Source organism: Carcharodon carcharias, chromosome 7 (assembly GCF_017639515.1).
Source record: "Carcharodon carcharias isolate sCarCar2 chromosome 7, sCarCar2.pri, whole genome shotgun sequence".
Lineage (NCBI taxonomy): Eukaryota > Metazoa > Chordata > Chondrichthyes > Lamniformes > Lamnidae > Carcharodon > Carcharodon carcharias.
The window spans coordinates 9,778,712-9,806,321 of NC_054473.1; the positions used below are offsets into that span (position 1 = coordinate 9,778,712).

The following is a 27,610-nucleotide window of genomic DNA, read 5'->3' on the forward strand; positions in this document are numbered from 1 at the left end:
CACTTCTGACTGCCGCGCATGTCCTCTGAGCGAGATATCGTGCAAACACGAGATGACACCGCCCGCCCATGGGACATGAAATCCTGGCCTGTGAGAAGGGAGGGAGCTTAATGAGGCAAATACCCTTTACCTGTGCCTAAGAATGTTAAGGAACTAAGCGTTCAGAAGGAGCATAAGGTGCCTTATATATTGCAAAGAGCGGACCAACTACTACCGTGTTTAATAAAAGCAGGAAACGCTGGAAAAACTCAGCAGGCCCTGGCAGCATCTGTGGAGAGAGAAACAGAGTTAATGTTTCGAGTCCGTATGACTCTCCTTCAGAGCTAAAGAGGAGTAGAAATGTGATGTGATGGATTTTATACTGTTTAAGAGGGGTTGGAGCAGGTGGAGCAAAATGGGAGGTCAGGGAGAGGTGAGAGCTAAGGAGAGCTTGACAAAGATTTCATGGACAGAAGACAAAGGGAGCGCTACTGGGTAGTGTTAAAGATTAGAGGAGGTGCTGACAGTGGCATAAAGGTAAGATAGCAGAAGGTGTTAATGGCAGAACAAGGGTCAGTGCTCTGTGAAAGCAAAACATAGAAACAAGCGACAGACGGCATTATGGGGGCAGTTGCAAGCGATTGTGAAAAATGGATAAAAAAGGGATAAAAAATACATATTATAAAATGAATAAATAAATATAAATAAATAAAAAATTTACAAATGGATTTTAAAAAAGGGATAATGGTGGAGGAGAGTGTTTATGGTCTGACGTTGTTGAATTCAATGTTGCATCCGGAAAGCTGTAAAGTGCCTAATCGGAAGATGAGGTGCTGTTCCTCCTGCTCGCGTTGGGCTTCACTGGAATAATGCAGCAGGCTGATGTTTATCCCATTCTCCAGTCAAGATATCAGCAGTGTTGGGACAGAATAGCTCATTGCTGCTCAGAACTGGGTTTTCCCTCCCCTAACCAGACGGGATGTTGGCGGGCAAGGAGCAGGTCAATCACTGCATTCCTGCTTCATGCTAGATTCAACCCCCTCCTCCCCTATTCCACACCCATTCCCCACTGGCGAGGGAAGAACGGAGATGGGATCTGGGTTCTCAACAGATTTCCACCCGCTGTACTGCAAATCCCTTGGATTGTCCTGGGAATGATGGTAGTAACCTGTGATAGTCTTTGAATAGAGTGAAGAGTCCTAGGAGAGGCCCCTAAGCCTTGCTTAAGAGCTCAGTCAGGGGTCAAAATTTAAAGAAAAATGATTCATCGCTTTCTACCTGCGAGGCCTCTATCCCAAGCTGAGTTTAATCCCCGAACCACGTTCTTCTGTACAGCCAGGCTGCTACCGTCTCACAAAGGCCTGTCCTCCCTCTTGGTTGTAGGGATGCCTTTGGCAGGTTGAACTGACGTGCAAACAACCCCTCGAACTGACCAGTAGGGTTTGAAGGTGGGGTCTCATGGGAAGAACTGACCCCGACAGAAAGAAGGGAAATCCATCCCTCACCATCTGGCTCCCACGTGAACAGCTGGGTACCGGTGGAAGCGAATCCCACCAACAAGTGGGGGCCTTCAACAATAGGGAATGGGAATTGGTGAAAATTGTCCCAGGGGTGGAATTCTTTTAATGAAGTGTAGGGGGTGTTTTTACCTTCATAGGCGTTGCTGACTCAGGATTCATTAACACCAAGGGCGCTACAAAAATAACTCCAGCAATGTCGTCGGGTCTCTCATGCACAACGTAGATTGCCATCAATCCTCCCTGAAACGCAAGACGAGGCAGAATTACAACAGCAACACGATTAGGCAAAGCCCTTGATGTGCTCAGTGGGTGTAGGTGCAATTCAATGCGGTGCAAGGCCACAGGGGTGTGAAAGGTCCAGCTGCGATTTCAGGTCCGTACTGGGATAATTCCGTCCATGGCAACAATTTGATTCAGTGGCAGGTGAAATTTGTCCAGTTGACAGTGAGGAAAAGGACATTAGAGGACTGACAGCCCAGATTAACACCCCACACAGTTACCTTCTCTCCTTAACGATAACTTGCATTTATATAGCACCTTTAACATAGTAAAATGGGGGGAGGTGCTGGCATAGTGGTTGTTATGAGACAGCCTTTCGGTAAAGCTAAGTTACTTAACATTCCCAGAGGGAAACTTTAAATAACTGTAATAACCTATGTTTTTAAGTGTTATGTTTGAGATGCAGCTCTAAATTCAGGAATCAGACTACCAGTTCTCGAGAGGTTTTATATTAATCTAAATGAAACATTTCATTAATTTACACAAGTTAAATACATGTACATGGCTACAAATCACCACTATCATAACATTTAACAAATTCCCAAACTAATCTCCATTAAAGCAACAGCAACCCATAGACTTAACCAGACACCAGGCAAAGCATTTTCATCTTTCGAGTTCCAAATGAGGTTCCTTTCACTTTGGTTCCTGTGGAGACAGTTGTAGGCTTACAGCTACTTCGATCTTACATTGTCTCTGCCCCACACACACAAAAGCTGCTGAAGTTATACCCAGCACGTCTCACTGAATCTAAATTCTCATTGTATCACCAGCCTCTTTGAACTCCAACTCTTCTAACAATAAAACCCCTTTCATAGTACCAATTTTATTAGCAATATAAACATTGCTTGGTCTCTGCTAGTTAGGTGCTAGAATTCACTCCTCTTCTTGAATGCTCTATTCAGCAAAGTACAAATGCACGCTACATCTCTTACATCTCAAAAGTAGGACACATCAAAGCACCCAGACTAGCTGGCTTTAATCCAATTAAGACATATCCACAGACCAAATCTCTATATTGAAAGAAAAATATTTTCCAGTCATGTTATGTACATTAACAGCTTCATGACAGTGGCATTGACACTGAACTGCTATTCCAGAGACCCAGCGTAATGCTCTGGGGACCAGGGTTAGAATCCACCACAGCAGATGGTGAAATTTGAATTCAATCAAAATCTGGAATTAAAAGTCTGATAATGACCACAAAACTATTGCCGATTGTCGTAAAAGCCCATCTGGTTCACCAATGTCCTTTAGGGAAAGAAATCCTTACCTGGTCTGGCCTACACGTGACTCCAGACCCACAGCAATGGGGTTGGCTCTTAAATGCCCTCTGCACAAGGATAATTGGGGATGGGCAATAAATGCTGGCCTTGCCAGCGATGCCCACATCCCATAAACAAATAAACAAAAACATGAGGCACAATTTAGCCCACGCCAGGCGGACTCGGTGGGAGCCAATTAAGGCCTGCTCAGCGTGAAATGCAAGCGGCAGCACTCAGCGCTGCCTGTGTGGGGGCAGGGGGTGAACACAAACTTCGCCTGTACCCGCTTCAGAATCGCCCTGAGATACGGAGAGCTGCCTCGGGGAGATGAAGAGGTTTCCTTTAAAAAAAAATACAGGACTGAAAAATGGAATAAAACACGTCCCCTCATGCGACTCTGTCACGTGAGCAGGGACATGTTATGAATTAAATTTTAAAGCTTTTATTTTGTCTTTATTTGCTTTTGGAAACCTCATCCCGCCCGTGGATGAGGTTTTCAAAGAAAATGCAAAGGCCGCTTGGTCTTTTTGCCTGCCCCCAACCATAACTTAATTGATTCTTTACTGGCCTTAAAGGGCCTTTTAATTGCAGGCAGGCACACTGCCGACTCCGGCACGCGCCCGCTGATTGAGCTACCGTGCGACTGCGCCCGACATCGGTGTGCGTCATTTCACGCTCAAGCGGGTAGGGCGCATGCCCACCCGCCAAGCTACAAAGTTTGCCCATGAGCGTAATCGAACAAAACACGACATTGAGTTTCACATCAAAGCTTGGTCAGAGGAGGTTTTTAAGGAGGTGAGAGAGTTAGAGAGACACAGAGGCTTAAGGAGGGCATTTGAGAACATGGGGCGCAGGGCAGCTGGAAGCGCAGCCACCAGTGGTGAGGTGAAGGAAGTGGAGAATGGACAAGAGGCCAGAATTGGTGGAATGCAGAGTTCTCAGAGGATTGTAGGGCTGGAGGAGGTCACAGATAGAGGCTCTTAAGTCAATGGAAAAGCCAATGTGCTGCCACTCATTTGGTGCATTTGCCTTCCTGGACATATACCACCCACGCTGATGCTGATGCAGGTTAGAGTCAGCTTGGCAGTGACTCCTGGGAGGCCTGGACTGGCCTTGGCTGAGACACAGTGTCCAGTATTGGGTTTGAGTGAGAATCCGAGGGACACTGACCACGTCTAACACCCCTGATCGGCACCTGCAGAAAAGGAAGGCTCATCACCAGCTTCTCAAGGACAAAGAGGGATGGTCATCCAGCCATTTCACACCCCAACCCCACCCACTTCCCTCCACCACCCCCTCCCTCACCCAAGAGATTAAGACTAGGGGGCAAAAAAATTGGAGGCAACATTTCAGAAGTGTAATTTGGAACATTTCTACATACAAAGTGTGGTAAAATTCTCTTCCACAAATGGCAATTGAAGCTAGATAAATTGTTCATTTTAAATCTGAGATTGACAGATTTTAATCCAAAGATATGAGGGATTCTTTTTTCATGGGACATGGGTGTCACTGGCTAGGTCAGCATTTATTGCCCATCCCTAATTGCCCTTGTCCTGAGGACATTTAAGAGTCAACCACTTTGATGGGGATCTGGAACCACATGTAGGCCAGACCAGCAAAGGATAGCAGATTTCCTTCCCTAAAGGACATTAGTGAACCAGGTGGGCTTTTAGGACATTCAGCAACCGTTTCATTTTAATTCTAGATTTTTATTGAATTCAATTTCCACCATCTGCCATGGTGGGATTTGAACCCAGGTTCCCAGAGCTGGATTACCTGTCAGTAACAATACCACTACGCCAGTGCCTTATGGGGCAAAGATCAGTATATGGACACAGATCACCCAATATCTCTTTTTAAATTCATTCATGGGATGTGGGTTTCGCTGGCTGGGCCAGTATTAATTGCCCATCCCTTGTTGCCCTTGAGAAGGTGGTGGTGAGCTGCCTTCTTGAACCGCTGCAGTCCATGTGGAGTAGATACACCCACAGTGCTGTTAGGAAGGGATTCCAGGACTTTGACCCAGTGACAGTGAAGGAACGGCCGATATAGTTCCAAGTCAGGACAGTGAGTGACTTGGAGGGGAACTTGCAGATGGTGGTGTTCCCACGTGGCTGCTACCCTTGTCCTTCTAGATGGTAGTGGTCGTGGGTTTGGAAGGTGCTGTTGAAGAAGGCTTGGTGAATTCCTGCAGTGCATCTTGTAGATGGTACACACTGCTAATACTGTGTGTCGGTGGTGGAGGGAGCGAATGTTTGTAGATGTGGTGCCAAACAAGCGAGTTGCTTTGTCCTAGACAGTGTCAAGCCTCTTGAATGTTGCTGGAAATGCATTCATCCTGCCAGATGGGGAGTATTCCATCACAGTCCTGATTTGTGCCTTGTAGATGGTGGACAGGCTTTGAGGAGTCAGGCGGTGAATTACTCGTCGCAGGATTCCTAGCCTCTGACCTGCTCTTGTAGCCACAGTATTTATATAGCTAGCCCAGTTCAGTTTCTGGTCAATGGTAACACTCAGGATGTTGATAGTGGGGGATTCAGTGATGGTAATGCCATTTAACATCAAGGAGCGATGGTTAGACTCTCTTGTTAGAGATGGTCATTGCCTGACACTTGTGTGGCACGAATGTTACTTGCCACTTGTCAGCCCAAGCCTGGATATTGTCCAGGTCTTGCTGCATTTGGACATTGTGCAATCATCAGCGAACATCCCCACTTCTGATCTTATGATGGAAGGAAGGTCATTGATGAAGCAGCTGAAGATGGTTGGGCCGAGGACACTACCCTGAGGATCTCCTGCAGTAATGTCCTGGAGCTTGAATGACTGACCTCCAACCACCACAATAATCTCCCTTTATGCTAGGTATGACTCCAACCAGCAGAGAGCTTTCCCGTTGATTCCCATTGACTCCAGTTTTGCTAGGTCTCCTTGATGCCACACTCGCTCAAATGCTGCCTTGATGTCAAGGGCACTCACTCTCAGGAGTTCAGCTCTTTTGTCCATGTATGAACCAAGGCTGTAATGAGGTCAGGAGCTGAGTGGCCCTGGTGGAACCCAAACTGGGCATGTGAGCAGGTTATTGCTGAGCAAGTGCTGCTTGATAGCACTGTTGATGACCCCTTCCATTACTTTACTGATGATCAAGAGTAAACTGATGGGGTGGTAATTGGCCGGGTTGGACTTGATCTGCTTTTTGTGTCCAGGACATAACTGGGCAATTTTCCACATAGCCGGGTAGATGCCAGTGTTGTAGCTGTACTGGAACAGCAGGAACAGCTTAGCTAGGGGTGAGGTAAGTTCTGGAGCACAAGACTTCAATACTATTGCTGGAATATTGTCAGGGCCCATAGCCTTTGCAGTATCCAGTGCTTTCAGTCATTTCTTGATATCACGTGGAGTGAATTGAACTGACTGAAGACTGGCATCTTTAACGCTGGGGACCTTGGAAGAGGCCGAGATGGATCATCCACTCGGCACTTCTGGCTGAAGATTGCAGCAAATGCTTCAGCCTTATCTTTTGCACTGATGTGCTGGGCTCCTCCATCATTGAGGATGGGGATATTTGTGGAGCCTCCTCCTCCAGTGAGTTGCTTAATTGTCCACCACCATTCACCAACGGATGTGTCAGGACTGCAGAGCTCAGATCTGATCCATTGGTCATGGGATTGCTTAACCCTGTCTATTACTTGCTGCTTATGCTGTTTGGGATGCAAATAATCATGTTATAGCTTCACCAAGTTGACACCTCATTTTTAGGTATGCCTGATGCTGCTCCTGGCATGTCCTCCTGCACTCTTCATTGAACCAGGGTTGATGGTAATGGTAGAGTGGGGGACATGCTGGGCCATGGGGTTACAGATTGTGTTCAAGTACAATTCTGCTTCTGCTGATGGCCCACAGTGCCTCATGGATGTCCAGTCTTGAGTTGCTCACTCTGGTAGAAATCCATTCAGCACAGTGCTAAATTTAGCATGCAACACAATGGAGGGTGGGACAGGACATACCCAGTGATAGCGATGTCTGGGACATTATCTGTAAGATATGATTTCATGAGGATGACTACATCAGGCTGTTGCTTGACTAGTCTGTGAGACAGCACTCCCAATTTTGGCACTAGGCCCCCGGATGTTAGTAAGGAGGAGTTTGCAGGGTCGACAGGGCTGAGATTGCTGTTGTCGGTGCCAGGTGGTCCATCTGACCAGTTTCATTCCTTTTTTGTAACAACTAAGTGCTTGCTAGGCCATTTCAGAATCAACCACATTGCTGTGGGTCTGGGGTCACATGTAGGCCAGACCAAGTAAAGATGGCAGATTTCCTCCCCTAAATGAGCCAGATAGGGTTTTTACAACAATGGTTTCATGGTCATCATTGGACTTTTATCCCAGATTTTTTATTGAATTGAAATTACATCTGCCATGGTGGCTTTCAAACCCCGGTCCCTAGAGCATTCCTAGTCTAGCAGCAATACCACTATGCCATCAACTCCCCCTCGTTGAATGGCAGAACAGGTTCAAGGGGCTGACTGGCCTCCTCCTGTTCTACGTTCCTACGTGGAGACTTGAAGGTGCAAGGCTGAACCCCTGGACCATGGTAATTTCGCTGCTAGTTGCTGTGAGGTGTTAATGTAAGTCTCAGCATTCCGTCAACCCTGAGGGACAGAGTTGGGGGTGAGGACTGGGCAGCTGCACCCAAAATACTTTTCCCTGCCGAAATTTAACGTCTTCAGGAGATGAGGAAAGACAAGTGAGGGAAAATACTGACAAAAACGAAATCTAAGATTTTGATCCAACAGGATCTCAATACAATGCTGTAACACAACCGTGTCAGCTGACTCAGAGGCAAAAAGGTCAGCTAAGGTCATTTGCATTTGTTTTTCTTAAAGGGACTTTGCCACCACCCATTAGGTAAATATTTTGCCTGCACCTTGCAATGCTATCATTCACATCGATGGACATTTTTGCAGTGTTTGCCTGTGACAAAATTGGAAGATTTCCCATCTGGTACTTGCGCCAGCTTAGAATAGAGTAATGACTGCGCTGAGGGGGTGCTACACTGTTGGAAGTGCTGTTCATGCCTGATTCAGGTGGACACTAAACATCCTGTGGTAGTATTTGAAGGTAAGCATGAGTATCCAGGCCAATATTCCCCCTTCCATCAATGCAATTGGCAAAGATCACCCAGCTGCTGCCACTGGGATCCTGCTTTGTATAATATGGCCTCCTCATCTGTCTACATACCACACAAAGTTGTTGCGCTTCAATGTCATCCATTGGGCACAAGCACTTTGCAAAGTTTGCAAGGGTGAAACACGATACCGTATAAACCCACATCTTCCTTCAAATTGTTTTCAGAAGGAATCGGATTTTCATTCACCTCCTTCCCTACCCCCCAGCATCTTTTCCCCTTTTCAATTTATACCGAGTCACATAGAATTTACTAAACAGAATAGGTCACCCGATCCAGCAGGTTCCCATGCTGGGCCTTTTCACACCCCTGTTAACCTCAACGCAAGCAGCATAATGCACAAATGGACAAAAATACAGCATCCATTCCCTGAGGATTAACAGTGTCGAGGCATAAATCTATAACCGGACCTGAATTAAAGAGCCTTGGGCAGCAGTGTTCGACGATCACATGCTGGTAGCTCGTTCCCAGGCTCTGCCTGAAATTGCCTTTACTGTAATTTACACTTTAATGACCTGGTCTCGCCGGGAGGCTTTAATCGATGATTCCTGTGCAAAGATTTTGCAATGAAGCACAAAGGTTCTAATAACGTGGATCGGGAAAGACAATTCCCACTGCCTGGCGAATTGGCAACTCGAGGACACAAACTTCAGGTCAGCCTCAAAGGAACAAAGGAATCAGGCGAGGAGAAATGTACCTTACACAGAGGACTGTTAGGGGTAAAATCGCAGACTCATATCTATGTCCGGAACTTTCCAGCCCCAACCGCGGCGGGTTCCTCTGTGGCGAGCCATTCAGACTCCCGTTCACTTCGGAGGGGCCGGAAAATCCCGCCCGTAGAGTGATTGCAGCTTAGGAGGTCACTCAGCTGGTCCTGTCGATGCCAGTTCTCGACAAGAGCAGCTTACCTAGCCCTGCGCTCCTACCCTTTCCCTGTGGCCCTGCAAACTTTCTCTTCCGATATTGATCCAATTTCCTTTTTAAAGCCATGATTGAATCTTCCTCCACACAGTCTCTGGCAGTGCATTCTAGACCCTAGCCACTCGCTGCGTGAAAAGATTTTTCCTCAGTCACCGCTGGCTCTTTCGCCAATCGCCTTAAATCTGCGTCCCCTGGTCCTCGACCCTTAGGCCAACGGGAACAGTTTCCCTCTATCTACTTTGTCTAGACCCCTCACCACTATCAAATCTCCTTTCAACCTTAACGACCAGAGGCCTATACAGGTCTTGAGTTTGCTTTAACAGTTTGCAGAGAGAGTTGGATCAAGACGAGGGCTACATTTCTACCCAGGAAAAATGAGTTAATTACGTTCATTTCTCGGTATGTCTACTGCTCAAAGACAGGTCTTGTGTCTGGACTTGTATAAAAGTATTTTGTTGCAACCATCGTTCAGGTTGGAATTGTTTTACAATATGTTATGACTATAAGAGTTGATATCATTTGGAATGCACAGACTTCAAGGGTGGTGGAAATAGATTCAAAGCAACTTTCAAAAGGGAATTGGATAAATATTTCAAGGGTAGATAATTTTCAGGGCTGTGAGGAAAGAGCAGGGGGTGGGGCGTGGGAATGACATGGTTTGTTCAAAGAGTCGGCACAGGCATGATGGACCAAATGGCCTCCTGCTGGCTTGTATCATTCTCCAATTTGATATAAATAGGGCAATATGTGTCCACTCTCTAGCCAGGAGATGAGTGTCAATGGACAGGTTTGGATAATCCCCAGTTTTAATACTTATCCTGGTTGCAGACATACATTGCTCAGTTGTTTCTCTTACTCAACCACCTTTACACTGAGAGCGCTTGATGGGGACAACATAGAGAGTGCTTTACTCTGTATCTAACCCTGTGCTGTACCTGTCCTGGGAGTGTTTGATGGGGACGGTGTAGATGCAGCTTTACTCTGTATCTAACCCTGTGCTGTACCTGTCCTGGGAGTGTTTGATAGGGACGGTGTAGATGCAGCTTTACTCTGTATCTAAGCTCGTGCTGTACCTGTCCTGGGAGTGTTTGATGGGGACAGTGTAGAGGGAGCTTTACTCTGTATCTAAGCTCATGCTGTACCTGCCCTGCGAGTGTTTGATGGGGACAGTGTAGAGGGAGTTTTACTCTGTATCTAACCCCATGCTGTACCTGTCCTGGGAGTGTTTGATGGGGACAGTGTAGAGGGAGCTTTACTCTGTATCTAACCCCATGCTGTACCTGCCCTGGGAATGTTTAATGGAGACAGTGTGGAGGGAGCTTTACTCTGTATCTAAGCCCATGCTGTACCCGCCCTGGAAGTGTTTGATGCGGACAGTGTAGAAGGAGCTTTACTCCGTATCTAACCCCATGCTTTACCTGCCCTGGGAGAGTTTGATGCTGACATTTACTGATGAAATTGTTAAGTGTTCCATTTCAGAGAGCTAACAGCCCCCACCTTGATGAACACAAAATCTATTTGAAAAAACTGACACCATCAATTGGAATGAAAAACAATTAACAGTTTGAGCTCATATGTAAATTCAAAGTGGAATGTGGGTGTAACCTGGGAATGAAACCAACCCTCCTCTCCCAAGAAACCTCGTTCACTCTCCAGCCCTCAGTTCTCACTTTTTTAACCGAATGCATCCTTTCAGTAATTGAGATTCCTGCTAAGTCTGCATTGTATAGTTTTACATTGATTTTCTCTTCTTTCCTCAGAGATTAAATGCTGTTCTTCAAAGTGAACGAGTCGGGCATCCCAAACAGGATTCCAGTCTGCACACAGCCACCAGCCAATTTTATACTGTCCGCACTGTGAAAGCTCTCTGTCTTTGGAAAGTGATTTCTGTATGACACTCATTCCCCTTTCCCTTATAGTCAGATACTAGACCCGCCGGACACCACTTGTGCTCCTTGTTTGGGCCCAATCCCTTGGCTCTACTTCAGGCTCCATATAAATACAACACTTAGTTATACTGCTTTATAAGGAGCTGTTTGAAATACATGGCCATTTAGAGGGATGGTGGTTCGGGGGGTGGCTGGTGTGGGGGTGGGGTGGGGCGATCAAAGTATTAGTGACCTTTCACCTTTGCGATTTGGATACAAAAACCAATGGCACGTGAGTGGTCTCTGTCTGCTCGCTCCTGCAGCTGAAAACCACATATGTTGCATCAGCCCAGTTTGTTTCAATTCAGTTCCAAGTAGGGATTAATCCTCAACTCCTAATGCTACACAGGTCTTAAACCTCATTTAGAAGGTGCTGTCAGAGTGGGAGAAATATCACAATCAGAAAGTCAGGGTTGAGGGGAGACACAAAAGGAAGGGTTTTTCCTTTTCCTCCTCCGCATACCCCAGTCCAATTGTGGCACGAGCTAATAGCACATCTTGGACAGGAATCAGCCACCCTGACATAGACTGGAGGTCTCACCTGGAATATTGAATGGCATTACCATCGCTGAATTCCCCGCCACCAATATCCTGGGGGGTTAACATTGAGCAGAAACTGACCCGGACCAGCCACATACTTACTGTGGCTACACAGGTCAGAGGCTGGGAATTCTGGAGCGAGTAACTCACCCCCTGACTCCCCAAAGCCTGTCCTCCATCTGCAAGGCACAAGTCAGGAGTGTGATGGAATGCTCCCCACTTGCCTGGATGAGTGCAGCTCCCACAACATTCAAGAAACTTGCACCATCCAGGACAAAGCAGCCCACTTGATTGGCACTCCATCCACCACCTTAAACATTCACTCACTGTCAATGTACAGTGGCTGCGGGGTGTACAATCTACAAGAAGCACCCGCTAATCTTCCTTCGACAACACCTTCCAAGCCTGCAACCTCTACTGCCCAGAAGGATAAGGGCAGCAGATGCGTGGGGAGACCACCACCTGCAAGTTCCTCTCCAAGCCACTCGACACCCTGACTTGGAACAAAGGACTGAATTATAAAGCTAAGAAGTTTGGGGGGAGTGGGGGGAGTTTGCCCAGCGGAATTAGTCCCCACACTAATTTAACAGCGTACTGGCCACTAGTAGGCTGGAGGCAGGATTTCCATCCCTCAGGGACAGAAAGTCCTGCCTCAGCAATCTGAGGTCGGCAGTGCTCAATGTACCAGCAGTGCCACCTGATGAGTGGTGATCGTAGCCAGTACTGCTCTCGGGCAATGATGAGGTGAGCTGCAATGGATTGAAACTTTGTAAGGGTTTTGGGGTTGGTGAGGGGGCATCAGTGAGGCAGAGTGGAGTCTGGGGTTTGAGAGGACGTGGGGAGGGTAACATGGGGTGTTTACACCTTTGGGGCGGTGGGGGGGGGGGAGGGTGGGGGGGCCTCTTATGAGCCAGGGGGCCACCACACAGGAAAACACGATAGGCTAACCACTTGGCATGGGCCTCATCTGCCGCTGGTTAAATGCCACTGGTGCAGGATGAGGCCCTTATGTGGGCATTAATTGCCTGCTTAAGGGCCTTGATTGGTCCACTGATGGGTTGGCCACCCAGGTCCACCCCAGACTGTTTTGCAGTGCCGTGAGGAGCAGGCGGGTAGGCGATGGGCAGGCCACCTGCTAGATGTGAGGTGCCCTCCCACTTTGTCAACCATTGGTGGGGGAGCGTTAAATCCAGTCACATATCTCGCCTTTTCTGTCGCTGGGTCAAAAACCCTTCCTTATTATCGCTGGGGGTGCACCTACACCACAAGGAGTGCAGCAGTTCAAGAAGGTGGCTCACCACCAGCTTCTGAAGAACAGTTAAGGATTGAGAAAAAAATTTTGGCCCAGCCACCGACTCCAGATCCCAAGAACGAATTTTTAAAATCGTCCTATGCTGGCGGGCACAGCTACACACAGGGTGGGTCAGGTACCCACTTTGCCATTGGAAACACCCAACAGTGTTTCTGCAGTGGGGTTGTGGAGAGAGAAAGGAACGGGCACTCCTTGTGTCATCCTCATTGTTCAAGGTCTGTTTTCGAAGTGAAAAGTTCAGATTTATAATGGGCCATTGTATCACTCCATTGGGGAAGCACCAAGCAACACATTAATGTTGTATCGTCAGTGGCCTGAAGGCTAATTGGAAGATAAGTTAATCGTTAAGTGGTGGCTCCCAGTGGCAACTGGCTGTTAATTGAATACAGAGTTAATTTCATTTGTTGCTTCCAATTGCTGCATATGCCAAAGAAAAAGGCAGGTTGTCAGTAACTGACGGATGGTCTCTCTTGTGTACCAACCCAAATATCAGGGGTCAACCAGTCCGGGCAGAAGCGAGTGATCATGGAAACCAGATTGCGGAATAATTTCAATGTCACAATCACTGTACCAGGCTGCTTTCAGATATGTAATTAGTGTGGATGTATGGTAATTAATGCTTTCGAACACATACACGCATGCTTGTGTAGCACTGAGCACCGAGGGATCAAGGTGTTTCAAGCCAAGACAATGCATTGTAGTGTTACTCCATTATTTGCAAAATATAAGTTCAGTCACTCAGCAATGTTTTTTTACTCGTTCTTGAGATTTGGGTGTCACTGACAGGTCAGCTTTTACTAATTGCCCTTGAGAAGGTGGTGGTGAGCCGCCTTCATGAACCACTGCATCCTATTTCATGTAGGTACCCCCACAGTGCTGTTAGAGAGGGAGTTCTGGCATTTTGACCCAGTGACAGTGAAGGGATGGTGATATATTTCCAAGTCAGGATGGTGTGTGGCTTACTTGGGGAACTTGGAGGTGGTGGAGTTCCCACGCATCTGCTGCCCTTATCCTTCTAGGTGGTAGAGTTTAGAAGTTGCCGTCGGAGGACCCTTGGTGAGTTGCTGCAGTGCATCTTATAGATGGTACACACACTGCTGCTGCCACTCTGCCTCCAGACAAGTGGAGAGTATTCCATCACGCTCCTGATTTGTCCCTTGTAGATGGTGGGCTGGCTTTGGGGAGTCAGGAGTGAGTTACTCACCACAGGGTTCTTAGTCTCTGACCTGCTCTTGTAGCCACAGTATTTATATGGCTAGTCCAGTTCAGTTTCTGGTTAATGGTAATCCCCAGGGATGTTGATAGTGGGGGATTCAGCGATGGTAATGCCATTGAATGTCATGGGGAGATGGTTAGATTCTCTCTAGGTAGAGATGGTCATTGCCACTTGTGTGGTGTGAATATTATTTATCACCTATCAGTCCAAGCAGAGTGTTTTCCAGGTCTTACTACATTTGGACATGGACTGCTTTAGTATCTGAGGAGTCGCAAATGGTGCTGAACATTGTGCAATCATCAGCGAACATTCCAACTGCTGACCTTCCCTAAAGTTTCCTGCTTGATTTCTATTGACTTCAGTTTTGCCAGGGCCTCTTGATGCCACACTCGGTCAATGCTGACTTGACGTGAAGGACATTCACTCTCACCACATCTCTTGATTTCAATTCTTATGTCCATGTTTGGACCAAGGTTGTAATGAGGTCTGGAGCTGAGTGGCCCTGGTGGAACCCAAACTGAGCATCAATGAGCAGGTTATTGATGAGTAAGTGGTTCTTGATAACACTGTTGAAGAAACTTTTGCTGATGATCAAGAGTAGACTGGAAGATAATTGGCCCCATTAGATGTGTGCTGCTTTTCATGGACAGGACATTCCCTTGCATGTAGATAAAAACATAGAATGGTTACAGCACAGAAGGAGAGCATCGTTTCTGTGTCAGCTGTCAGTAAGGGCTATTCGCCTAGTCCTACTCCCTGCTTTTTCCCTGCAGCCCTGGAAATATTTTCTCTTCAGATGATTATCAAATTCTCTTTTAGAAGCGATGATCGAATCTGCATCCACCATGCTCAGGCATTTCATTCCAGATCCTAACCAGTCATGATGTTAAAAAGCTTTTTCCTCATGTTGCCTTTGGGGGTTTTTTTGCCAATCACCTTAAATTGGTGTCCTCTTGTTTTCAATCCTTCCACCAATGGGAACAGTTTCTCTCTCCAGACCGCTCATGATTTTGAACACCTCTGTCAAATCTCCTCTCAACCTTCTCTTCTCTAAGGAGAACAATCCCATCTTCTACAATATATCCCCCTAAATGTAGTCCCTCATCCCTGGAACCTTTTCTGCACTCTCTCAAATCCTTTACATCCTTCCCAAAGTGTGGCACCCAGAATGGTTGCAATACTCTTGTTGAGGCCTAGCAATGCTTTCTAAGGAATCATTTTAAAAGATAAACTTCTAAAGATAAACATTCCCTTGCCTATATGTATAAAGCCCAGGATTCCATATATCTTATTTAACTAATTTAATTCTCAACCTGCCCTCCACCCTCAGCAATTTGTGCACTTCTACCCCCAGGTCCCTCTGCTCCTGCACCCCTTTTAGAATTGTACCCTTTAGTATATATTGTCTCTACTCTTTCTTCCTACCAAAATGTATCACTTCATATTTCCTCTGCATTAAATTTCATCTGACCTATGCCCGTTCATTCCTCCAGCCTGTCTATGTCCTCTTGAAGTCTATCGCTATCCTCCTCACAGTCCACGATACTTCCAAGTTTTGTGTCATTTGCAAATTTTGAAATTGTGTCCTATTTACCCAAGTCTAGGTCACTAACATAGATCAAAGGAAGACAGTGGTGTGGTGGTAATGTTACTGGCCTAGTAATCCTGAGGCCCAGGCTAATAGTTTGGGGACATGAGTTCAAATCCCACCACAGCAGCTGGTGGAATGTGAATTCAATTAATAAAATCTGGGGCAGAATTTTGCCCTTGGCGGGTGGGGGATGGTCGGGAAGAGCTCAGGCCCGGAAGGCAATGTCATGCTGGTGGGTCAATTAAGGCCCACCCAGCGTGAAACGAGAGCAGCAGCTCTGAGGGCTGCCTGTGTGGGTGGGAGGAGGGCAAGCCGGGCAAGAGGGACCTTGAAGATATATGAAAAATATGATTAAAAAATAAAAATGTAATGAAACATGTCCCCTCACGTAACACTGTCACATGAGCAGGGGCATGTTAATAACGGAATAACAAAGTTTTTATTTGATTTTTATTTGCTTTTGGAAACCTCATCCTGCCTGCGGATGAGGTTTCCAAAAAAAGTGCAAAGGGTTGGCCTTTTCACCTGCCCGCCACCCGTAAGGTTGGACGGGCAGCAAAAAATTTATTTTAATTGCCTTGTTCATGGCCTTAATGGGCCTTTTAATTGTCGGTAGGCACACTGCCCACTCCGGTGCACGCCAGCCAACCGAAATATTGCACGAGTGCGGGGTGAAGTCGGGACACACTCCCCACGTCATCGCGCCTCATTTTACGCTCTGTCAGGTTGGACGCGCACCCGCCCACTGAGTTAAAAATTTTACCCCGGGCATTGAAAGCTAGTTCAATAATGTTGGCCACGAAACTATCATTGATTATTGTAAAATCCCATCTGGTTCGCTAACGTCCTTTAGGGAAGGAAATCTGCCGTCCTTACCTGGTCTGGCCTACATGTGGCTCCAGACCCACAGCAATGTGGTTGACTCTTAACTGCCCCTCTGGAATAGCTTCTCAAGCCACTCAGTTCAAGGGCAGTTCTGGGTGGGGCAATAAATTCTGGCCTTGCCAGCAACACCCACATTGCATGAAAGAATACATTTTTAAAAAGCAGTGGTCCTCATACCAACCCTGGGGAAGCCCAAAGTCTGAAAGACAATTTTTATTTATACTTAATACATATTTATTTATAAAGTGTCAATCATAACGCTAGTATCCCACAGCATTTACAGCCAGTAGAGTACTTTTGAAGTGTCATCATTGTCACAGATGAAATGCGGCAGCCAATTTGTGCACAGCAAGATCCCACAAGCAGCAATGAGATAATTTCCAAATAATCTGTGTTTGTGATGTTGTTTGATGGCCAGAGCACCAGGGAAGCTTCCCGGCTGTTCTTCGAATAGTGTCGTTGGGATCTTTTGCACCCATCTGACAGGGCAGATGGAATCAAAGAATGTTACAGCACACAAAGAGACCATTCAGCCCGTTGTGTCTGAGCTTGCTCTCTAGCAGTTCACCTAGTGCCAATCCCTGACCTTTTCCTTCTAGTCCTGCAAATCTTTCCTTTTCAGATAATAATCTAATTCCCTCTTGAAAGCCTTGATTGAACCTGCCTCCACTACACTTTCAGGCAGCGCATTCCAGATCCTAACCATTCACTGTGTGAAACTGTTTCACCTCATGTCTCCATTGTTTCTTTGGCCAATTACCTTAAATCTGTGTCCTCTTGTTCTCAATCCTTCCACCAATGGTAAGGTTTCTCCCTCTCTACCCTGTCCAGGCCTCTCATGATTTTGAATACCTCTATCAAATCTCCTCTCAGCCTTCTCTTCAAGGAGGACAGCCCCCCCAACTTCTCCAATCTTTCTACGAATTGAAGTTCTTCATCCTTGGAACCATTCTCATGAATCTTTTCTGCATCCTCTGTACTGCCAATACATGCTTCCTAAAGTTTGGTGCCCAGAAATGGACACAATACTCCAGTTGAAGCCCAATCAGTTGCTTATACAAGCTTAACATGACATCCTTGCTTTTGTACTCTATGTCCCTATTGATAAAGCCTAGGATGCCAATGTGCATTATTGATCAATCTCTCAACCTTACAGTTACTTACAGTAACTTAACGTCCGAAAGATTGCACCTCTGACAGTGCAGCACTCCCTAGGTACTGCTCTAGGAGTGTCAGCCTAGGTATCTGCTAAAGCCACTGGGGCAGGATTTGAACCCATGACACTCGGACTCAGAGGCTGACCAGCCATGCTGAAACCTGTTAATTCACATGGTAAAACAGGATAACCGGCAAATTAGTCCCCTTTTTTTCCCAATGGGTCACTTACCATGGAATGTGCAAATAGGAAAACCTGTAGGCCCGGGTGACGGTTCCTCATCAAGTCAATGTGCTGCAGGCAGTCTCGGATGTATATTTTAAAATCAGACACAACCATGCGCTTGCCTTCACTCTGCCCATGGCCAACTGTGTAAGGAGGGAGAAAGAAGAATTTCTGAATAGTCGCTTGGTAGTACAGAATTTGAGCATTGCTGAAAAGTGAGACATACTGTTGAAGCTTTTCATCTTGCACTCACCAGGACAGATGCCAAGAATGCCAAATTTCAAAGGGAGCAACAATTTACACTGCACAAGAAAAGGTTGCTGATTGGTTGGCACGTCGACTCTGATTGGTTGAGGTGTTGTCATAGGGAATACCCCAGGGATCTATTGTTCCGCCATGCTTTTGTTTAATTCAAAAAAGGCACAATGCCTGGACATGTTCCTTTTGCCTGCCAAAGGCAGGTCCCTGCTTACAAATATATGTAGCTTCTCGTAATTTCAAGAATGTCTGAGAGGAATTGAACAATTGGGTGGAGAGCTCGTTCAAAGGCTCATTGAGACTTATTGTTCGGAAAGTAATATAAAGAAAGAAAGATTTCCCTCTTACACAGCACCTTTCATGACCTCAGCACATCCCAAAGTGCTTCACAGCTAATGAAGCACTTTTGAAGTGTAGCCACTGCTATATTAACAGGAAACACAGCAGCCAATTGGAGCACAGCAAACTCCCACAAACAGCAATGTGACAGTGACAAAATTTTGGCCAGGACACCCGGAAAACCCTCCCATTAGTATTGTCATGGGATCTTTCACATCCATCTGACAGGGCAGGTCAGCCCTTGGTTTGATGTCTCATCTGAAAGACAAGTATCTCTGACAGTGCAGCACTCCCTCATTGGCAACCTAGATTTTGCGCTATGATTCTGCATCAAATGATCTTCTAATTCAGAGATGAGAGTGCAACCACTGAGCCACAGTTGATACAGCTGTGTCATTTTATGACAAATTGATATTCTAGTTAATTTGAAAGGGTAACCTGACTTGTATTCATGTTCTCTATACAGGACTGGTGGCTGTGGCCTATCATTTGAGGGAAGTTTTTTGGCAATTTTATTTTGCAATAGAAATTGGCCTGCCCTGGGTCAACAAGCAGCGCAGGGCTCGAATGAAGCATCCCACAATGTAGTGACCTCGCAAGGGTCACGGAGAAATTCTGCCACTTTCAAGAGAAAATTTGCAAGTATTTGGCGTCCTCATGTTGCCCTCACAGTGAGGTAGGCAGCCTGAAAGGAAGAGAACAATTCCAAGCTCAACATCTGCCGAGTTAGCCATATCAGCCTAGGAGGCTGCTGCCGCTGTCCAATCAGATTTAGTGCTGCCAGGATTCCTGCCCAGTGACCTCTGCTGGTAGGGATGTGTCTCAGGGCACTGGGGTGGAGGACATGATGGTTGGAGAGGATACAGAAAGGATTTACAATAATGGTTCCAGGCATGAGGGATTCAGTTTTACATGGATAGGTTGCAAAGGCTAGGCCTGCTCTCCTCAGGGAAGATTGAGAGAAGATTTGATAGAGGCATCCAAGACCATGAGGCATCTAGGCAGAGTAGATAGGGAGAAACAATTCCCATTAGCGGACAGGCCGTGAACCGGAGGACACTGATATAAGGTGATCAGCGAAAGAACTTACAGCGACATGAAGAAAAACGTCTTTGCGCAGCGAGTGGTTAGGATCTGGAATGCACTGCCTGAGAGTATGGAGGAGGCTGATTCAATCACTGGTTTTCAAGAGGAAATCATAAAAGCTGCAGAAGAGAAAAGAAATTGCAGAACTATGGGGAAAGGGTGAGGCAGTGGGACTAGCAGAGTTGCTCTTGGAATCAGCCAGCACAGACATGACAGGCCAGGATAGGACAGGACAGGCTTGGGCTGACAAGTGGCAAATAACATTTGCACCACACAAGTGTCAGGCAATGACCATCTCCAACAAGAGAAAATCCAACCATCACCCCTTGATGTCCAATAGCATTGTCATCACTGAATCCCCCAGTATCAACATCCTGGGAGTTAACATTGACCAGAAACTGAACTGAACTAGCCACATAAATATTGTGGCTACAAAAGCAGGTCAGATGCTAGGAATTGTGTGATGAGTAACTCACCTCCTGACTCCCCAAAGCCTGTCCACCATCTACAAGGCACAAGTCAGGAGTGTGATGGAATACTCTCCACTTGCCTGGATGAGTGCAGCTCCCACAACACTCAAGAAGCTTGACACCGTCCAGGGCAAAGCAGCCCACTTGATTGGCACCACATCCACAAACATTCACTCCCTCTCCCATCAATGCACAGTAGCAGCAGTGTGTACCATCTACAAGATACACTACAGGAATTCACCAACACTCCTCCGACAGCAACTTCCAAACCCACAACCACTACCATCTAGAAGGACAAGGACAGCAGATAGATGAGAACACCACCACATGGAACTTCCCCTCCAAGTCACTCACCATCCTGACTTGGAACTATATAGCCGTTCCTTCACTGTCACTGGGTCAAAATCCTGGAACTCCCTTCCTAACAGCACTGTGGGTGTACCTACACCACATGGACTGCAGCGGTTCAAGAAGACAGCTCACCACCACCTTCTCAAGGGCAACTAGGGATGGACAATAAATGCTGGCCCAGCCAGTGAAGCCCACATCCCGTGAATGAATAAAAAGAAATGGCCTCCTTCTGTTCTGTAAGCCTTTTATGATTCTATTCAAGCATATTATTCACTTTTGGATATCTAATAAGCAACTCTGAATGCATGAAGTTTTGATGTTGTTAGCCTGTTTAGAGATTATCATTATGAAAATGAGAATGCTGCGTAAGGATAGAGTTTACCAAAATTCAGGCTGATCTGATCAGTTATCCTGTTTTAAGAGTCCAGGTTTTGCAGATCGAATTCAAGCTAAACGACATGCTAAGTTTGCTGTTGAAACCAGGTACCTGCAAAACTGCAAAACTGCAAAACTGCAAAAAACAACACTCAGACTGTGGTGCACAGATCAGGAAGATCCCAAGGCCCAAGGTGCTTCTTCTATGCGAAACGTTTCGAGTCCGTATGACTCTTCAACAGAACTAAGTAAAAATAGAAGAGAAGTGAAATATAAGCTGGTTTAAGGGTGTCCCAACCCCCCCTTAAACCAGCTTATATTTCATCTCTTTTCTATTTTTACTTTGTTCTGTTGAAGAGTCATACGGGCTCGAAACGTTAACTGTGATCCTCTCTGCGGATGCTGCCAGACCTGCTGAGTTTTTAGAAGATGGATATGTTTTGGACTTTTTTAATTCAAGGTAAAATGAAGAAGTGAAGAGGGTTATGAGATCTATTATGAGTTCTGCCCGACAACAGGCCTGTGTCGCTTGGTTACCATGGACTCTGTGGGCCTAGGTTGAGACTTAATGAGACCAAGATGCAAAACGTTTGCGTCTCCATAAGGCAAGAGCAGCTGGGTGCACTGTAAACAGACTTTCAGTCTTCAAGTTTTTTTGGACAGAAAGAGAGAGGCCTCACAGAAGGCTACAGCTGATGTGCTCTGTAAAGGGAGAATGGCTGCGAGTTCTCTGTGAGCTACCGGGCAGAGTTTGGGAGGAAGGATGCTCTTTGATCAAAGGGACACACCTTGTGGCAATCTGAACTCTGGAATATTTGCCCTGGTGAGGTTGGCAGGAGAAATCACCAGAGTGAATCCTACTGCTGGTCGTCGGTTTGGGAATTCTCCAAAAACCAAGGGAAGACCCTTTCAATGGTCACTCGACATTACGACTCAGCGAAGCAAGGAGACGTGATCCCATTGGAAGCTGGGAATGACTGTGGACTGTTTCCGATAAAGAGTGTAATCCTATGGAGCGCATGTTGTAATTCATATGCGGTGTGGGGTTATCGGTCGTGTTGAAGTAGGAATAAGAATTAACTTCTGTATTTAGAGTATTAGTTGCTTACTAGGGAATGTTTAGTCGAATTTGTTTTTAGTTGCTTTGTTACAGTAAAAGTCTTAAAACTTGAAATCTTGTCATGCAATTCCTTTAAGTTAGTCACTGGGAATTCAAACTTGTTGTTTAAAGTTATTGGTCTCTATGGGGATTGTAACAGTGACATCTCTGCAGCGAGTTCTCAAGTGAGTGCAGTGGTTGGATTCTGCTTTAGTGCTGCTGTTAATCATGTCAGGGATTGAACCATGTTCATGCTGACAGTTGGAGTTTGTTTCTGCTGATGTTTGTGATCCCTATAACTGAGCTGGAGCTTAATATGTGGATAAATGTCAAATGAACTAATATTGTTAGAGGCACACTTCATTTCTCCAACATAAGAGGAGATTAATTGATGTCCTGTTGATGACTGCTCCATTTTTGGAGCCTTTTCTCCTTTCTAACTAGATTATTTCCGTTCTCATGCCTTCAGTTACTCTCATGGACAGGTCCCAGCTCCCTATACCTTCCAGATTGTCTCTCCTAGCCTTGGGATCCAGGGAAGGTATCGGTAACACTCCCAGGATCACTAAACACATAACCCAGTCTTTTGTACTGATGTGCTGGGCACACACATCATCGAGGATAGTGATGTTTGTGGAGCCTACTCTTCCTGTTAGTTGTTTAATTATCCATACCTTTCTTGACTGGATGTGGCAGGACTGCAGTGCTTTGATCTGATCCATTGTTTTGGGATTGCTTCACCCTGCCTCGAGTATGCTGCTTCCACTGTTTAGAATGCATATTGTCCCATTGTGTAGGGTCACCAGATTGGAATCTCAGCTTTAGGAATACCTGGTGCTACTCCTGACATGTTCTCCTGCAGTTCATGTTCAACCAGGGTTGGTCCCTTGGCTTGATGGTAATGGTAGAGTAAGGGATATGTGGAACATATGGTTACTGATTGTGGCTGAATACAATTGTGCTGCTGCTGATGATCCACAGCACCTCATGGATGCCCATGTATATCTAGATCCATCTTGAATCTATCCCATAGTGATAGTGCCTCACAACATGATGGACGGTATCCTCAGTGTGAAGATGGGACTTTGTCTCATAAGATCACAAGAATTAGTAGCAGGTCATTTGGCCCCTTGAGCCTGTTCCAATAAGATCATGGTTGATCTCATTGTGGCCTTAACTCCACTTTCCTGTCTGTCCTCCCCACCCCGCCGATTAACTCTTGATTGCCGGGATGAAGAACTGTAGCAACGAGGGTAGATTGGAGAGGTTGGGTCTGTTTTCCTTGGAGAAAAAAAGGCTGAGAGGAGACTTAATAGAGGTATTCAAGATTTTGAGGGGTATGGACAGAGTAATTAGTGAGAAACTGTTGCCACACTCATGAGTGCATCAAGAGCTAGAGGGCACACATTCAAAATAATGGGCAAGAGGAGTAAAAGTGATGTGAGGAATTTTGTTTTTTACCCAGCGGGTGGGTGGAGTCTGGAATGAACTTCCTGAGAGGCTGGTGGAGGCAGGTTCGATCGAGGTATTCAAAAGGGAATGGGATTGCTACCTGAAGAGAGAATGTGCGAGGTTACGGGGATAAGGCAGGGGAGTGGGATGAGGTAGAATGCTCTTTCAGTAAATCAGTGCAAACTCGATGGGCCAAATGGCCTCCTTCTGCACTGTAAAGATTCTACGATTCTATAACGGCAACCCTGAACTTTTGATTGCGTGTCATTTTAATTCTTCGCCTTGCTCCCACGCCGACCTTTCTGTCCCCGACCTCCTCCAGTATTCCAATGAAGATCAACATAAGTTTGAGAAACAGCATCTCAATTAGGCACTTGACAGCCTTCCGCACTCAACAATTTCAGACTATAGCCTATGTAGCCATTTTGTTTCCTCTCTCTTTGCTGCTTTTGGTTTCTCAATTTTTGTTTTCAAACAGCAGCTGATCACGATTTTGCCATTCTTCCTCCTCTAAACATATTTTTTGTTTCTTTACTTATCCTATTATCACTCCATCTGGCCTTGCATCGTCAATCTTTTTGTCATTTAACTTCACCTGCCTTCCCCTCTATCATAGACCATTGACCAGAAACTGAGCTGGACTAGGCATATAAACACTATGGCTACTAAAGCAGGTCAGAGGCTAGGAATCCTGCGGCGAGTAACTCACCTCCTGACTCCCCAAAGCCTGTCCACCATCTACAAGGCACAAGTCAGGTGTGTGATGGAATACTCTCCAGATGCCTGGATGAGTGCAACTCCAACAACAATCAAGAAGCTTGACACCATCCAGGACAAAGCAGCCCCGCTTGATTGGCATCCCTTCCACCACATTGCAACAGTGTGTACCATCTACAAGATTCACTGCAGCAACTCACCAAGGCTCCTTTGACAGCACCTTCCAAACCTGCGACCTCTACCAAAGAGAAGAATAAGGGCAGCAGACACATGGGAACACCACCACCTGGAAGTTCCCTTCCAAGCCACACACCATCCTGACTTGGGAATATATCACCGTTCCTTCACTGTCGCTGGGTCAAAATCCTGGAACTCCCTCCCTAACAGCACTATGGGTGTACCTACACCACAGCTACATGGTTTAAGAGGGTAGCTCACCATAACATTCTCAAGGGCAATTAAGGACAGGAATTAATGTTGGCGTTGCTAGCAACGTCCTCATCTTAGGAATGGACTGAACATTCGATTGGCTGCCTTCAGTAGGCAGAATGTTCTGTCCTTGTTTTGGTGGGGGTGGGGCTGGAAAATGTGGCGAGCCATTCAGGAGTCTGTTGACTTTGGCGGGACTGGAAGATACTCCAGGCAGGAGGGGCTGGAAAATTCCAGCCAATGTCTAGACTTATGATCAAGGAGTGGAACCATAGCAAGGATCACTGCTTTCACGGGCTGCTTTGGATCGTGGAAAGAGCCAGACTGTAGGGGGGGGTGGGGTGTCCAATCTCTGCTCTCAGCCTGCAGGATCCCAAAGATAAACTCCCTCAGATCGGTTAAGGCAGCCATCCAAAGGAAAGACCCATTGCCTGGGAGCTGCTGCCAATTCCTGGGGGGTTTTAGTACAATCACTGCTGTGAGAATCACAGAAAATTACAGCACAGGAGAAGGCCATTCAGCCCATCGTGCCTGTGTCGGCTCTTTGAAAGAGCAATTGTGCTTGGTCCCAAATCCCTGCTTGTTTTTCCATAACCTTGTTAAGTTCCTTATCCTCAAGTATCTGTCAAATTTAAAATTATTTACGGAATCAGCTTCCACCACCTTTTCAAGTCGAGCGTTCAAGATACTGACAGTTCTCTAAATGATGATTTCTTTCCTTTTCAACTCTTGGACCCAATGATTTTGAATCTATAACCCCTGATTATTGACCCCTTCACCAGAGGGGACAGTTCTTTAATTCTCTACCCTATCAAAACTTCTCATCACCTTGAAAACCTGGAACAGGTCACCCTTTTTTATCCCCCCTGTTCCAAGGAGGACAGTCTGAACTTTTCTAACCTTTCCTCATAACTGAGACCTCTCATCTCTGGTAAAGGTCTGGTGAACCTCCTCTATATCCTTTCTAAGACCTTTACATCTTTCCTGGAAGGTTGTGCCTAGATACGTCCCCATTACTCCAAATGAGGGAAAATGTCTTTTTAACACAGTGAGTTTGATGATTCTCTTTTTTTTTATTCTAATTTTTTTTAATGTATTACTTCTAAGACATTGGTGTCACTGACAAGGCCAGCATTTATTGCCAATCCTTAATTGCCCTTGGGAAGGTAGTGGTGAGCGGCCTTCTTAAACCGCTGGTGTCCACTTGGTGTAGGTGCTCCCATGGTGCTGCTCAGTAGGGAATATAAGTCCACTTGCCAACCAATCAGCACTCTTTTCTCATGAAGTATAAATTGTTGTTCCCTTTATATTTGATATTCTTGCATATCTGTCCTGATGAGTGCAAGGTGAAAAGCTTCAACAACATGTCTTTTTTCAACAATACTCAAGTTCCATACTACCAAACAATTATTTGTATATATAAATTATTGTTGCTGAGTTCCAGGGTTTTGACCCAGCGACAATGAAAGAACAACCAATATATTTCCAAGTTGGGAGGGTGTGTGGCTTGGATTGGAACTTGGAAGTGCTGGTGTTCCCATACGCCCAGGGAAAGAGTAGGGACTAATTAGATGGACCTTTCAAAGAGTTACGCTGGGCTGAATGGCCTCCCACTGTGCTGTATGATTCTATGAGTGTGGCAGCAGGGGCAGGTTAGACAAAAAAAATTGCATCTCCGATTCCCTTCAGAGACCTTTTCCTGAAAGGGATTCATTAGTTTGGACCCTGAACTCCAAACCATCACTAACCTGGAACCGTGCATCTGAGAAAGTTATGTGCAAGTTGGCAGGCAGAATGTCACCGAGGCAAAAATAGAATCCAGCTTCCAAATTAGGAACAAAGTCGGGTAAAAAGCCTTTTGTTTAACTTGAAATGAGTGGGGCCAAGGAAAAGATTAAACTCAGAACTGAATCTTTTTCACTCTGTGCAAAAACGGTTGCTGACAGAAAACGTAACAAGCAGTTCAGATTTATAAAACCCAAGTACACCTTCCACATGAGCAGTTCTCATTCATACCAAAGAAAAAGAGGTATTTGCAATTTAATAGAAGAAAACTCTGCAAAAGAACAAGGAGGGGAGATGAAGAGATTTTGTTTAACTCAGTGAGATGCGGTCAATAATGAAAGCAGATTCAACAGTAACTTGTTCAAAAAGTGAATTGGACAGATACTTGAATGGGGAATATTTGCAAGGCTATGGGGAAAGGGCATGGAGATTTGGGGCTCTTCGGACAGTTCTGTCAAAAGTCAGGCACAGGCACAATGGGTCAAATGGGCTTCTTGTACTGCTTCACTTTTACTTCATCTCCATACTCCACACGCCAAGCTCTGACCATTGCCAACCTGACTCAGTTGGTATCTGGGTCTCCTCAAAGTCAGAAGGTTGTTGGATCAAGCCTCGGGGCCAGGGACCTGTGCAAATAATGTCGATTAATATTGCAGTGCAGTGCTGAGGGACTGCTGCCTTGTTTGAGATGTTAAACTGAGGCCTGTTCAACCCAATGGTGGGAAGTTATGCGTCAGTTGTGGCTCAGTTGATAGCACACTCTGAATCACAAGCTTCGGGGTTCAAGTCCCACTCCAGGGCTTGTGGACAAAAATCAAGGCTGACACTCTAGTGCAGTACTGAGGGAGTGCTGTACTGTCAGAGGAGCCGCTTTGCTGGTGAGATGTTTAAACTGAGGCCCCACTTGCCTGTCTGGATGGATGTAACAGAATAATTGGCACTATTTGAAGAAGAGCAGGCAAGTTGTCCCCATGTCCCAGCCAATATTTATCCCTCAATCAACATCACAGAAAAAAGATATTTTCTGGTCATTATCAAATTGCAGCTTGTAACCTGAACTCGAAATGGCTTCTGCATTTCCTACATTACAGCAGTGACCACACTTCAAAAAACAAAGGGCTGCTTTGGCTGTGAAGCTTTTTGCGACATCTGGCGTAAAAAGAGTGATTAAAACCCAAGGCCTGAATTTCACGCTCCCCCACCAGTGGGTTTTTAGGTGGGGGTGGGGGTGGGGGGGGATGCGGTGGA

General features: G+C 46.0%; 1 protein-coding gene across 2 annotated transcripts in view; it reads right to left on the reverse strand.

Moving 5' to 3' along the window:
* Nucleotides 1–27,610, reverse strand: part of LOC121279792 (monoglyceride lipase-like) — a 78,177-nt gene that overhangs the window by 29,765 nt on the left and 20,802 nt on the right. Inside the window, exons 3-4 of one of the 2 annotated variants that reach the window (XM_041191147.1) lie at nt 18,008–18,144; nt 1,629–1,739 (exon numbers count right to left, since the gene is read on the reverse strand). In XM_041191147.1, coding sequence (XP_041047081.1) covers nt 1,629–1,739; nt 18,008–18,144 — 248 coding nt within the window. The remainder of the gene's footprint in view (nt 1–1,628; nt 1,740–18,007; nt 18,145–27,610) is intronic. The other variant, XM_041191148.1, reaches the window with a different exon arrangement.